This window comes from Psittacula echo (genome assembly GCF_963264785.1).
Source record: "Psittacula echo genome assembly, chromosome: Z".
Classification (NCBI taxonomy): domain Eukaryota; kingdom Metazoa; phylum Chordata; class Aves; order Psittaciformes; family Psittacidae; genus Psittacula; species Psittacula echo.
In genome coordinates this window covers 68,541,755-68,556,743 of record NC_137742.1, presented here as the reverse complement: position 1 = coordinate 68,556,743, position 14,989 = coordinate 68,541,755, and the positions used below count along the sequence as shown (strand labels likewise).

Below are 14,989 nucleotides of genomic sequence, written 5' to 3'. Positions count from 1 at the left end.
ACCGCGTTCACGATTGCTCCCGTAAAGAACCTTTCTTTAAGTAAATGCAGAGATTCTGCCACAGGCAGCTGAGGGAATGAATTACTTGGTGACAGCTGGGAGCGGAAGGGGAAGAGACAGAACGATAGCCGGCGACCAGCGCCAAGGACTGCACTGTTGCGGGAGGGGGGGGGGAAGGGACGCAGCCACTCAGGGACACGTGGAACAACCTGTTCCACGGTGAAGCTCCAGCCGGAGCGGTGCTCCCGGGTGTCCGGGGTGGCGGCCGGCAGGCAGGGGCAGACCCCGGCCATCCCTCTCCCGGTGACAGGCGGAGACGTGCCCGGGCGGACTCTCCGCTACCAGGCCCCACGGCAGCCCGCGGAGACACTGCCTCTCCCAGCTTGCTCCGGCAGTCCGCGGCAGGCGGCGGAGCGGAGCGAGCGCGACTCTGTGTTTTGCAGGGCGGCGGCGGTGGGGGCAGCGGCGACAGGCGAGAGGCGCTGCTGGACAGCTCCGGAGCGCGACGCCCATGTTCCGAAGACGGTGCAGATGTGAGGACCGGGGAGCTGGGGAGCGCTGCCGCGAAGAACCCTTCCCGGCGCGGGGACCCCCGGGAGCCCCAGGGCTTCCGCGGCGGGCGGGGCGGGGCGGGAGCGAGGGCCAAAGGCAGCCCTTACTTGAGGGCGCGGAGCGCGCAAGGAGGCGGGCTCCCCGCGCGGTGCGGGGCGGCGGGGGGACCCTGCGGAGCCCCCACCGCCTTACGCCGCGGCCGGTCCACCCCCATCAGGTGACGTGATGCCCATTGTTTTGGTTCGCCCGACCAATGGAACGCAGAGGCTGGATCCTACGGGTGCCGGGATGGGCCCTTCGTGGCGGCAGCAGGGCTCTCCCCTGCCGACCATAACGCATTGCGCAGCGTGCACCACCGCCCGGTCCTCCTGCGGCTTTAACGGCACCGGGATGGACGCGCCGCGCCAGTTTCCGGCGGGCTTCGGCCCAGAGCAGCAGCAGCCGCCGCAGCCGCAGCGCCCGCCGCACTGTCAGCAGCAGCAGCACGGCCAGGACAAGCAGAGCCTCCTCCAGCAGCAGCAGCAGCAGCAGCAGCAGAGCCCATGCCTCCAATGCAACAACTGCGCCTACTACGGGGCTGCTGCGGCAGCCGCGGGAGATAACCTGCCCCTGCTGCTCCGCACCTCCTCGCCCCACTCGGGTACGTTCCGGACTCATTCCTCACCGCTGTCTTCCGCTGCCTCCTCCCGGCAGGGCAGCCAGCTAAACGTCAGCGAGTTCACCCCGTCCAGCCATGCCGGCGCGTCCAGGCAGCATCACCAGTACGCCCAGTACCACCAGTGCCACAGCCTGCAGCAGCAGCAGGCAGCGAGCCCCAGCAGCAGTATCAGCAGCGGCAGCACCCACCACTACCATCACCACCATCATCACCACCACCACCACCAGCGCCGTGAGAGCAACCCATTCACCGAAATAGCCATGAGCAGCTGCAGGTACAACGGCGGCGTCATGCGGCCGCTCAGCAACCTGAGCTCGTCCCGCAGGAATCTACAAGAGCTGGATTCCGAGTCACAGCCGCTCCAGCAGCCGCTCGCCAGCCCCGCTGCCGCCGCCACTGCGGGCACCCCCACTGCTCCGGAGATCGTGGTCTCCAAGCCCGAGCACAACAACTCCAACAACCTGGCGCTCTACGGCCCCGCCGGCCCTGGTCCCGGCCCCGGCCCGGGCAGCGCCAACAACGGCGGGGGCAAGTCCAGCAAGAAGAAGAACCAGAACATCGGGTACAAACTGGGGCACCGCCGGGCGCTCTTCGAGAAGCGCAAGCGCCTCAGCGATTACGCGCTTATTTTCGGCATGTTCGGCATCGTCGTCATGGTCATTGAGACTGAGCTCTCCTGGGGCGCCTACACCAAGGTACCGGCAGCCGCTCCGACGGCCCAGCGGAGGGGCGGCCCCGGCCCCTTTTACAGAGCCCAGCGCGGCGGGGCTGCTCGTTCCCCGTCCCAGCCCCGTCCCGTGGCGCTGTACCCCCGGCACTGATGGGGTGCCCCGGGCCCCGGCAGCTGGGTGGCGTCGGGCGGGAGCGGCCCATTGTCGCTGAGGGATGGTGGTGTCTTTCTATTGCAGGAGTCGCTGTATTCCCTTGCTCTGAAATGCCTTATTAGCCTCTCCACGATTATCCTGCTTGGGCTCATCATCGTGTACCATGCAAGGGAAATACAGGTAATGTTTCCTTCTGTGGGTCAGTGGCCGTTGTTGGCGTAGCTGGTAGGAGGGGGGTGAGGCGGCTTCTCAGAGGGCATAGTGGTGGTAAGTACTTGGCACTTCAGAAAAGCAAAAAGTTATTTCTGCGTGCCTGCCGTTGGTGAGTGGACCTCCAGCCCCAGGGACAAACACGGTGGGCATGTATGTGCTAGGAAGCTCTGCTTGTTAGGGAATGTTGCCAGTGGTTATGCTATAGGATTGCTTAGCTCTGAGGTTGTAACATTCTTGATGACATGCCTACTGTCTTCTGTAGGAGATGTACAGCAACAGTCTTTTATTTCCCAATGACTAAATTTCATGCTGTGTATTTTCTCTTGATGGCAAGGTTGTTTTCACTGTGCAAGGTATGTAATCTTAACTGGATTGTCTCAGAACAAACAAACTTAGCTGGATTGTACTCTAGAAGAATGTTTAAGAGGAGGGGGAAGAGATAAAATATCACAGAATCATAGAATTGTTTAGGTTGAAGAAGACCTCTAAGATAGAGTCCAACTGTTAACCTAGTATCACCAAGAGCACTACTAAACCGTGTCCTTAAGTGCCACATCTACATGTCTTTTAAATACCTCCAGGGCTGTGTTTTATATAGTGTTGCACAGCTGCTAAGATTGTGACAGAAGAAAACTGCCAAGAAAGGTAGAATGAATGTAATGATCAAAGATGTAAAATAAGTCCCACAAATACTGTCACAGGATCTCTTCAAGGGAGTTAGCTCTGACTTTAGTTGTTTGGTGGTTTGTATTTTTTTTTTTGTGTGTGTGTGTTTTTTTTTTGTTTTTTTTTTTTTTTTAACAAAGACATAAATATTTGGCATTTCAGCTAAACTGAAATGCCAAACAACAGACAACAGATTTCAAAGTTTTGAGGGGGAAAATACCTTACTTGCAGATACATCAGTGCTTTTGCTTTTTCAGCTTCTTTAACTGAAAGATATCTTGAGCTGCAAGTGAAAGCGACAGCTTTCGAGGACATAGAAGACTTCTCCTTTCCACTGGTACCAATCAGTTAAAAAAAGGATAAAATAAGAATTGCATAGTACCCTGTTTCTGTGCAAATGAATGCTGTAGTTTCAATGTGAAATGGTACCATAGCCGCCTACTTAGGGTAATGTTAGAGAAGTATTATGTTACTGAAGACTCTTTGCAAAATTGGATACTGTTGTGCAGTCCTTGCACATGCAAAACTTCTATTCCTGGCTCAGAACCCAGTTTCTCTGCAGTAAGAAATATAAAAGATACTGAATGCTGTTTAATGATATTGTATTCAATAAACAAGTGTTCTGGTGAAAGAGCATCTCTATAAACTCCTGGATTACTTATGAAGAGGGTTTTTTATCTGTATAAAAATAAGTAAGTAGTGCTGCTGCAATGTGAGAACCGCCTTCTCTGATGTATCTTCCCATAAGTGGTGCTTGAGGCTTGAAGAGCAAAGCTGGGAAGAAACCTCTCTGTAAACATTTGAATTACTCTATTAATTTTCTAGAAACTTTAAATGGAAAATTTTATGCAAGATAACCAAATAGTTGTAGGTCACTGTGTGCGTCAGCTTATAAAGGTTACTCCAAGACTTGTTTGTTTGGTTTTTTTCAGGTAAAGAGTTACAAATTTTTAATTCCCTTAGGAGTGTGTTACAAATCAAAAAAAAAATCTTAAAAAGTTGTAATTCTGTTTTGGTTGTTTTTTTTAATTGACTGCTTTAAAGAACTTTCTCATGTATGTGACTACATGGAGGGAATTATGCAACCATGTGACTTAATCAAGGTTAATGTAGTTTTCAGTGCTGCCTGACAGCACTGCCTGTAAAACAGCAATACTGTATGTTTTAGTCTGAGAGACATTGAAAAATGCAGTAGTCGTGGCAGGGCTAGGAGTGAGCTGCAGTTTTAAGTAGATTTATCATTCATGTTGAAAAGGAAGTTCTCTTTTTCAAGGACCTTGCTAGATGGAGAGGGCATAGTACCATCCTTAGCTACTAGATATCTGATAGCTTTTTAATTGAGGTGTAGTCTGGTTTTGTTCAGATGCTTTACTTTTGAAAATAAGATGAACAATGTGCAGAGCAAAAATTACGTCTATCTGAGGTGGTAAATTCATGTTACACTTGACATCTGAAAACAAGAAGTACCTTAAAAATACTTTGGCTTAGGAATATACGGTGTCTTCCCCAGGTGCAAGAAAATACCGTGTAACCCTGATAATGTAATGGGTTTGAAATCTTTTAAGCTGACAGTTTTCTGAAGGCACACATGCCTTTATTTCAAGCAAGTATCCTGCTGTGTGTAGCAGAATGAATCACTTCTGTAGAATCATGCCCAAAGATGGTTGGTTGTGTCCCGTGTTTGCACTATCGATTTGTCAACCCTGTTCAAGTTTGAGCATTCCTTTCTAATTCTTGTCTGAAGCATACTTAGACTTAAACAGTGGGTGTAACTAAGCAGGAATTCACTGAGAGAAGAAAAAAAGCTTTATAGAATAGAAGAAGGTCAATGTAATCTGCTTGCAGTGTCGTATCTTTCATACTATGGTAGAAGCAAACCAATCTAAACGTAAGTAAATTTTTTAACAAAGCATGAGACAAAACATGTTGAGAAATGAAATGCTGACAGTTTAGTAATTATCAGCGATTGCAGGCTTAATATTTAGAAACTTCTGATGACCTAGAATGCTGGCAAATGGAAATAATCTTTCTCATTCTTTTCAGTAGTCTGTGACCTTGTTTTATTGGTAGGAAATCCAAACAGTCATGCTGCAAGCAAGTCAGTGGGCATTGCCTGGCAGCATAGCAGGTGTCTCTAGTCATTCCATTAAATGGAAATTAAATTCCAGATTACCTTAACCATATGTTTTGCTCTGAAAAGAGTCCACCAATCAGTTAAAACAGGGTTTGACAGTCCCAGATTTAAAGGAGTCGGGACGGAAGTCCATAAAGCTAGTAGGGATTCTTCCCAAGAGCCAAGATCAATAATACATCGAGGTGAGAGGAGTGAGTTTTCATTCTCAGCCTGTTTCCCTGGTTGGGCTGTGGTTGATATGTGGTGGTGGAGCTGGAGCACACTCGGTTTCTGTTTCTCGGGGGCAGGGGTGGTTTCTGCCGTTGTATTTTCAGCACCGCAGACAGCGCCCTGCGCGGCGCCCCAGGGCGGACTGACGAGATCCGGACTGAATTGGACCGGACTGGATTTCACTGGACTGGACTGGATTGGACCGGCCCAGCACAGGCTAGCTGCCCTGCCACACCCGGATCCCTCTGGCCGTGCTTTCAGTCTCGCTTGCAAAGCCTGTTAGCCACATGGATTTTTGTTTTGAGTTCCCTGGAACTTGCCCAGAGCATTGCATCTGATAGACTAGGGTCCCCAGAAGGGTGTAGCTGCAGTGTTTAGACAAGGACAGTTGTATGGATGCTGTGATATTGGAAATGTTGAACTATTTCTATCAAATAGGGTTTCAGTATCACATTGTATTAGTTATTCTGTTTAATACTCTGCATAATGTGGACCTGCTTGAGTGAGTCCAGAGGAGGACCATGAAGATAATCAAAGGGCTGGAGCACCTCTCCTATGAAGGCAGGCTGAGAGAGTTGGGCTCATTCAGCCTGGAGAAAAGAATGCTCTAGGGAGACCTTAGAGCAGCTTCCATAGCTTAAAGGGGCTAACAAGTCTGGAGAGGGACTTTTTACAAGAGCATGTATTGACAGGACAAGGGGGCTTTAAACTGAGGGGAAGTTTATGTTAAATATAAGGAAGAAGTTCTTCACAATGAGGGTGGTGAGGCACTGACACAAGTTGCCCAGAGAAGCTGTGGCTGCCCCATCCCTGGCAGTGTTGAAGGCCAGAGCTTTGAGCAAGCTGGTCTAGTGTGAGGTGTCCCTTGGACATGGCAGGGGGGTGGAACTACAGGATCTTTAAGGTCCGTCCCTTCCAACCCAAAGATATTATATGATTCTATAAGAATAAAGTGTGAGCTGTAATTAAAGTTAGTAGATGTGAGTTAGTGTTAAGACTGTAATAAAAGTCAGGTGAAACCAACTGGGTTTAAATAATAATTTATAGCTTACATTACCATTTTCATAAAAGAAGATAAAGATTACAAGCAAATTTTCTTCATATCCCTCCCTCTTCTTGAAAAAACTCCTAATGAAAAACAGTAATGATGTTGGAGTTGAGAATAGCACAACCCCAAACGTGTGTGTTCTCTTTTTGGTCCATTGTTATTATGCCTCTAATGCTGTTAAAGTCATCATGCTTGGGAGATAATGAAATATACACTGCTCTGTCTCCAGGCTTGTGTGGTTGTTGATTCAGTTCTTCAGAGTAAGTGCCCTGTGTTTGGAAGACAATGGGAAAAATATGATTCATCGTTATCCCAGTCCAGAACAGGTATTTCTCTGACTGTTACTCCAGTTGAGAGTTTGAAGAAATGGAGGATAAAAAGCTAAGAGGATGGTGTGATCCAATTATCATAATAATTTTTGATATATAAATTATACACGTCATGCATAAACAGTTTGTTACTTAATACTGTATTACGTAGTTAAAGCAGCAGTGTGGAATATGGTTAAAATGGTAGTTCCTACAGAATTTGTTGGCCATTCCACGTGTGTTTAGTGGAATTTGCTGCTAGATCAATAAATACAGTAGTATTTAAGAAAGTTCTGGGTGGCAGTTCACACGGTAAAGCCGCAGTTCTACTTTTATTGAAAAATAGACCTCTCTGTCTCTCTCTAGCACTGCTAGAAAGGCTTTTTACGTGCAAATTGTACTGCCACTTTTGTGTGTTACTAAGAGCAAAAAGTTAAAGTAGAAATTTTTTGAGGTTGCCAGTAGGACATGTTTAATGTCTTTTGTTGGGCATTCCACTGCAGTCTGGTAGTTCTTGAGAGATGTGGTTACTGGAAAAATATACCCATTGGAACACTTTTCCTTTGATGCTGGACCACTTTGTATATCCCTTCTGTAAATAAATGTTGCTCTTCTGTTGCCTTTCCTGAATAATAGTAATTTAAATCCTGAGTAATGCTAACCTGTGCTCTCTGGGACAGAATCTGAACCTCTTTTCCTTCTCCCTGATAAGATGCTTGTAGTCACGGAGAAACATGAAAGCAGTTGGTATTTGGTAGAAGTTAGTAGTATTTTTAATTCTGTATGTCAGTTGAGATTTCTAACCATTTCTAAAATGTACTGCTAGTTCATACTAGAACTAGCATGCGGAAAGTCTTGCAAACACCAGAGTTAAGGTTAAGCCATTGCTTTCACAGCAGAGCCTATCAGGGCTCCAGGGAGAAACCACCTTCAGTCTCTAGATGGTTCTGAAGTGGTGGGAAAATAATGTGCTATTGATGGATGTGGAGTGACACACTTTGAGTCTTCATTAACTTTATGGAAAGTGGTCACAGTTGAGAGAAAGAATCATGAATCTTTTCTTCTTTTCCCTGTTCCTGAAAACTTGAAGAAATGGAACCAGCAGTATCAAAACCAGAAAAGAATGATAATAAATACATATTTTGACCTGCAAATGAATTCCATAAAGCATGGTAGCAATAAACAACATTTATGCATTGGCATCAGCGGAAAGTTCTGCAGTGAAAATTATGCACTCATGAGCAAATAGGAAGTTAAACTGCTTTACAATTTCTTGACATATGAAGTAATGGGTATCCTGCAGGCCAGATTGTTTTGCTTTCACTGGTGTGGTACATGCACATCTCATTAGCATAGCATCTTATTAGCTGTCTTGTTGGCAGTCTTAACCTGGCAGTCTTGTTGCTGAGTCTTGACTTGAAACATCAGGGATTGCACACACAGACTGTGAAACTGCTGCAGAAACAAATGAGTTAGATTAAGAGCACAGAGAACAAGTATGCTGAATAACAGGTGAAAATCATTTAATAAACTTTGAATGATTATTTTATTCTGATTTGAAGCCTGTTGAGATTTAGTGATTTCTTTCCTGTTTATTTTAATAGGCCTTGGATCAGATAACAACAACTCACTGTGTAGCAGTTTTGATTCAGGGCACAATACCAATGTGCAGACTCAAAAATTCTCTTCTACTAATCAAGTTTAACACACATTCCATATGTGTATTGAACAGCAGGAAATCAGGTTGGAATTCACGGATACCATATATTCCAAATTAATACCACTTTAGAGTATTTTTGTTAAAATACTTAGGTTTAGTTCCATTCAATAGATTTTTGAAAGATTGCATCTGCAGAACCTGTGGATGTAGGAAAAGTTACAGGTGCCCAGTGTCTCTGAAATGCAGCACTGTAATGCATATGGTACAGAAGGCAGGCTAGAAAATCGTTTAACTTTGGTCAGCATCCAAAAGGATCTGAGGCCTTTTGCACTGAAGTTCCATGTAAAAGATGCCTTTATTTCCAAGAGGCTCCATTAGCATGTAGGAGGAGATTGAACCTGATGCTCAGAACACTGAGCGATTGGCCTGGCCATTCCTAGGACTATGTATTCATATACACCATTCTTATGGCCATTTTTTTAATGAGGCTGTTAGAAGTTTATCAAGATATAGTAGTGCATAATGAAGTGTGGAGAAGGTATGCAGTTGCCCATGTTGGAGGAGAACATTTGTAATCAGAGGTCAGATGCTGGATTTGTATTAATCGTGCAGCTTAGCTGAAATCAACAGGGGTACTGTGGTCTGTGATCTTAGAGGCATTCTACATTCACATCTTAATGTCAAAGTATTATACATTACATCCTTCAGCTCTGGGGACTTTCATAAAGTTCTGCCAGCTACTGCAGCTCTGGTTTGCCTGAGTTTAAGTGAGTATGTGCCAAGTGTAGCTGAAGGCTCTTGTGTTTCTGTCTGTTTTGAGCAGAGATCAGAACAGCAATGACTGCTGCTTAGGAGTTGGGAGAATTAAAAAACAGTGCAGAAGCTTCTATGTGATTTCAGCCAGCCATTTTCACCCATGATTCTGATGGTGAAAGTTGTTGTAAATCCCCTTACTAGAGGATGTTACTTCTCTGAGCCTGTGAAGCTCCTCTTAAGATGTAAATTATGCCTAAGAGAAGAGGCTGATCTTGTGATTAGATTTCAGGTAAGATGGATATATTGGTTGTTGTACAAAGTTTCTTCTAGTAACTGAAAATAAACTGTAAAGTATGCAGAAAACCAAGTAGTTTTGTGAGGAAGTTTCCACTGCTGTGTTCTGTGGAAAAGAGAAAAGTTACATATCAGGACAACACACACACACAAAAATAATTTTATATCACTTTTTTTCATGTCTCTTTTTTTTTTTTTTTTACCCCAATAACATAAAATATGTTACATTGAATGGAAAACCTCCAATTCAAAAATGTGATATGTGAAATACCTGTCTATCACAGTGTATTTTTAATGAAGTTGTGTAACTTCTATTATGTAAAATAATGGAACTTTGTTCCATTATTTTAACGAAAGCTACGTTAAGTACTTTACAGCTGTCAGAAGATCAGAAGAGATTATCATGAGAACATGTTTTACAGCTTAGAAATAATTCTTGTGTAAAGGGATTGATAAAATATGAACCTTTTATACTTGAAAATGGTGTATCTGAACCCAGACCTTTGCAACCAAAAATGTTCTGTTAATATACATAAATACTGCCTGTAATACTGTTTTAATACAGTTGCTGGGAATCATATGTCTGTAAATTACTGATTCATTCATCTGTTCCCTCTTGAACAGTCCTTGCAATTTTGCTCCTTCATCTGTGTGAAAACTCTCCTTAATTAACATAGTTTTATATTGACATTTTAAATTGACATTTTAAAATTGGTGTTTTAAAAACAAAAGGATGTGAATGCTAGATACTCCATGAAGGAGTAAAGAGGCATGATTTCTGAAGGGGGATGGATGTGTGCATGTTCTAAGGTTTTTCCATATCTCATTCATTTTGGTGGGGACTGATGGACCTTTCAAAATTAAGTTCCGTTTGAGGAAATACTAGACCTTTTTATGGCAGATGGAAATACCACTGTGAATTCCATAGAAAGTAAAAACAAAGGGGAGACCTTAAATATCTTTATATTTTAAAATTGCGACTCTTGGTCTTTTTAAGAGTAATTTGGTCTGTGTTGTTTGTTTTGGTTTGTTTTTTTTTTTTTTCATACAGAAACATTTTTTTAATATATAAAGAATTTTTTTATTTTTTATATAAAGAAACATAAAGTATTTATTAAAAGAAAAACATGCTCTGTCAAAGTGACACCTTCTGAACTTTTTGCATATTAATACTGTAGAGCTATCCTGATGAGTAGGGGAGATCTGGGTTCTCTTGTTGTGGGATAGACCAGCAGAATTGTTTATTGAGTTCTAGTTGAAGAGATATCACAAAGCTAGGGAAGACTGTAAGCGCCATGAGGGTCATACGTATAGAGTTAAAAGGCTGTACGTGTGTAACTCTTAAATACAGTTTGTCTTGCAAAACCACTTCTGTTGGTAAGGATGTATCTGTAGGAAGGGACCTAACTTCACTATTCAGAAGAAGGTATCAGAGGCAAATAGGAAGAGTTTTTGGTTGTAAAAGAGCATATTTGAAATAAAAAATAATTGACAAATAAATATATATGATTTCATATCCATAGATTTTGTTGCCACCTGTGGGTAGAGAGCTTCCTGAGCTTTCTTACCTGTAGTCTGCAATAAATGCTGTTGCTGTGTTGCTGTCTTCCATAAACAGATACGTATCAGTTCAGTGGTTTGATGAGTAGGTGTAATATAGCCTGTTCCTGCTCTGGCAGGGGGATTGGACTAGATGATCTTTTGAGGTCCCTTCCAATCTCTAACATCCTGTGATACTGTGATACTGTGAAATATATGTATAACAAGCATTTCTATTGTAGTTTTTATTGTCAAAGGGAATTACCTGGACAAATCCTCACCTTTTTTTTTTTCCTGTCACTTAAATGGTGCTTTTACTAAAGGAATTGCTGAGACTGAGAGTTCAAGTGCTGTGGAAGTAATCTGGGAAAGACTTTGTAGCTACGTTTGAAGCTCAGGTTTGCATATCTTGTAGTGTTATGCTGAGATCTGTCCTTTGTCATGTAAATAAGACACTTGTTGTCATCCTGTTGTGCCTGTAATTTTCAACAATTGTCCGCCTGCTTTAGCAGGTATCCCAGACACTGCAATGTAAAATGAGTGCAGTGCTCCACAGTATGTCCTGATCAGATACTGTTGGGAATCTTTATGAAACATTTTATTCCTATTACAGTTGTTTATTCCAGCTGTCATACCACTGCAACATCTGTAGCATCACTACAGGTGAATGCAGACACACTTGCCTTACCCTTGACCTCTGACAGTAGTGTCTTTCCTTAGAATAATGCATTATGAAGCAATGCTTCATCTTCAGTCTCTTAACAAAACAAAGATTCATCCCAGGTGGTGAATGGGCATTTCTTGTTTTGAGACAGTCATTGTGCTTTTAAGAGTAAGACCTGTTGCAGCCAGGGAATGAGGCATCTCTTTAATTAAAAATAAAAATTGCATAGTAGCTTTGATTCAGTCTATACCATTGCATCCATAAAATTCGCATGCACAGAACTCTGATTTCAGCCTCGGAAAAGGAAGAAAGACTGAATGTTCAAGTGTGGATAGACAGCAAAAGTAAATTATTTTTTACCTGAAACAGATAATAAATGCAACTAAGCAATAACGGTCACTGAGCATTCACTAATAACACCTAGGTTTAATGAAGTTTTTGTCAAAAGTATTCTCACTGAATTTCTCATTAATTACCATTTTTACACCAGTCATGGACATTTGAGATGTGTTCCGACTTTAGAGGAGAATCTGGATTTGTGAGTATCTAAATTAGTGGGATCTTTAGAGCCTTTCAATTTAAAGCATCATCCTTGTATGCTAAGGATTCAATTCTTAACATCTTAGTAATTATTAAAATATCTTTTCAAGAAGATTTGGAAACAGACATTGAATTATGAATAAGCTAAGGATGCTCTTGTCTTGGTTTTGCTGGGATCAGAGTTAATTTTCTTCGTATCAGCTGGCACAGTGCAGTATTTTGGTTCTAGTCTGAAAATAATGCTGATAACGAATGGATGTTTTAGTTGTTACTAAATAGTACTTACCCTGATCAAGGACTTTTCCGTCTCTCGTGCTCTGCCAGTAAGGAGGGGCATGAGAAGCCAAGAAGGAGCATGGTCAGGACACCTGACCCAAACTAGCCAAAGGGTTATTCCATACCACAGCACGTCATGCCCAGTATATGAACTGTGGGGAATTACCCGGAAGGGACTGTTTGCTGCTCAGGTCAGGCTGGGTATCAGTCAGTGGGTGGTGAGCAACTGTATTGTGCATCACTGCTGGTTTGTTTTGGTTTTTTTTTTTTCCTTTCCCTTTTTTCGTTTTATATTCTCTCCCTTTGTTATTTCCCTTATCATTTTTATCAGTAGTATTAGTACTTTATTTTAGTTATTAAACTCTTCTTACCTCGATCCATGGCTTTTATATTCTTTCCGTCTCACTCAAGATAGAGGGGAAAGGAGGAATGTAAGCAAGTGACTTCGTGGTACTTAGTTCCTGGCTAGGTTTAAACCAAGACTGTGCTTTACCCATTTTTCTTTTGCCCATGGGAGGGCTCTCTGCGATAGCTGTAAAATTCAGTTTTGACTGTGCAGGTACTACATCTGGATTGTAGTGGGTTCATTTAATTGTAGATTCTTTCATAGGATACTGCCCAAGAGTTATTCTTGGGCTCTGCATAAGGAATGGACTGATATATTCTTGTATTCTTGAGAAATTCTTGTCCATTCACATTCCAGTATGGCAGAAAAGGTATCCTATGACAGCTCTTCATCTTAATGGTGTCATGGGTAAAGTGACTTCACACTAAGCCCACCTCCTTTTCTTCTCAGTCAGGTTTGGGCTTCATGGTAAAAGCCAATATTTTGCATTCTGTCGTGATGTGTCCATTTTTACAGTTTAGAATACTAGATCAGTGCTGTAGGATAGACCTGTGCTGGGCCTGATGTATTCCTAGTTCAGTTTCTATATGGTTTTAAGACATTTTAATGGCAAAATATATAAAAAACCCCATAAAGTTGATGGATTATGCTTGGCCAGTCTGCTTTCCATATGTGGTTGTCAGATAGGAAAATGTTTGGTTCTCCATCTTTATGTGCAGACATATAAGAATAGATATTTGTTTACATCCCAGCACGAAAACAGGATGCAGCAGAACATCTGAAGTGTGGCTGTAAGCTGGCAGACCATTCTTTTCCCCTGCCATTTGGCACTTGGAAAGAAAATAAAAAAGGTGAACAAGTGTTTTATATCCAGCCTGTGATCAGAGATGTCAGCTTATTCAGTTAATAATTCTTGCATTTCATCTGTGACTTTTGCATGTATATTGTGGCTGGTATCATCCTGTGTTAACTGCTAGACATCAGACTTCTGCTGCTGTCCTGTTGAGCGTAATGTTTGTGAATATAAAGCTCTCTAAAACATTTTGAACAGAAATTTTATGTTTAAACTGTGGACAATAAGGGGACTGGCAGCATTTACTGCAAACTTGTTTCATGTGTTTAGTCCGCAAGCTTCTTAGAAAAAGAAGTAGCTTTAAGGACAGAGCTTTAAGGACCTGAGAATGCTGCTGTAAACTGGACAGATTTGATGAAGCTGTAACATTCATGTAAGTAGTGAGACAGCAACAAGAATGGTGCCTAGTAGGAGGTGTTTTAGAGAATCATAGAATGGTTAGGACTGGGAGGGACCTTAGAGATCATGCAGTTCCAAATCTCCTGCCATGGGTGGGGACGCCTCACACTAGAACATGTCGCCTAAGGCTCTGTCCAACGTGGCCTTGAGCACTGCCAGGGATGGGGCAGCCACAGCTTCCTTGGGCAACCTGTGCCAGTGTCTCATCACCCTCACAGTAAATAATTTCTTCTTTACATCCAACTTGTATCCCCCCTGTTTGAACCCATTACCCCTTGTCCTGTTGCTGCAGTGCTGCAGATGAGAAGAGTCCTTCTTCAGCATCCTGGTATGCCCCCTCCAGATACTGGAAGGCTGCTATGAGGTCATCACGTAGCCTTCTCTTCTCCAGGCTGAACAGACCCAGTTTTCTCAGCCTGTTTGACAGGATGTACTTGGATTTGATTTTCTCTGGGGAGTTTGTTTTGTTTTGTTTTGCTTTTCTTCTGAGGAAGTAGCTGCAGTCGTAATTAGTACTGATCAAGTAAACCAGTATTTTACCTATCAAGAAATACAGGTAAATAAATGCCTGTAAAGAAACTCATGCCTGTGTTTATTTAAGCTGATACTGAAAATTGCCCTTCGTAAAGATATTTTAACTTAATCTTTGAAGCAGTTTAAAGACCTTATCTGCCATGTGATTTAGTCGCAAGCCCACTACAGGCCTTCAGGGGTAACAGATACTAACTAAATAGCTGCTTTATTACTGCTCCCTCCCAGTTTTACTTACCAAGGTGAATTACAGAGACAGTTCTTGCAGGAATGTCTCTATACACTTAGGATTAGTGTGTGACTACATTTCTTAGGATTTTAAATATGCAAGTACCTCTAACTCTGCTTCTGCTGCTGCCCAATTCTTAGTTTCCCTTACGTAAGTGGTTTTGTTTTAGGACAACACTTAAATGCTTAGATATTGCATTTCTGTATTTGGTATTATTTTCAACATATCCCTAAATGAAGTTCCCACTTTAACTGTGTTTCTGAGAAAGTAAGAAAACTACAGGGACTGT

At 42.9% G+C, this 14,989-nt stretch overlaps 1 protein-coding gene across 1 annotated transcript in view; it reads left to right on the top strand.

Moving 5' to 3' along the window:
* Positions 1-511: 511 nt before the first annotated feature.
* Positions 512-14,989, top strand: part of KCNN2 (potassium calcium-activated channel subfamily N member 2) — a gene marked incomplete at both ends in the record, with an annotated part of 55,889 nt that continues 41,411 nt past the window's right edge. The window contains 3 exons of the mRNA XM_080637699.1: positions 512-533; positions 770-1,905; positions 2,119-2,214. Coding sequence (XP_080493825.1) covers positions 512-533; positions 770-1,905; positions 2,119-2,214 — 1,254 coding nt within the window. The remainder of the gene's footprint in view (positions 534-769; positions 1,906-2,118; positions 2,215-14,989) is intronic.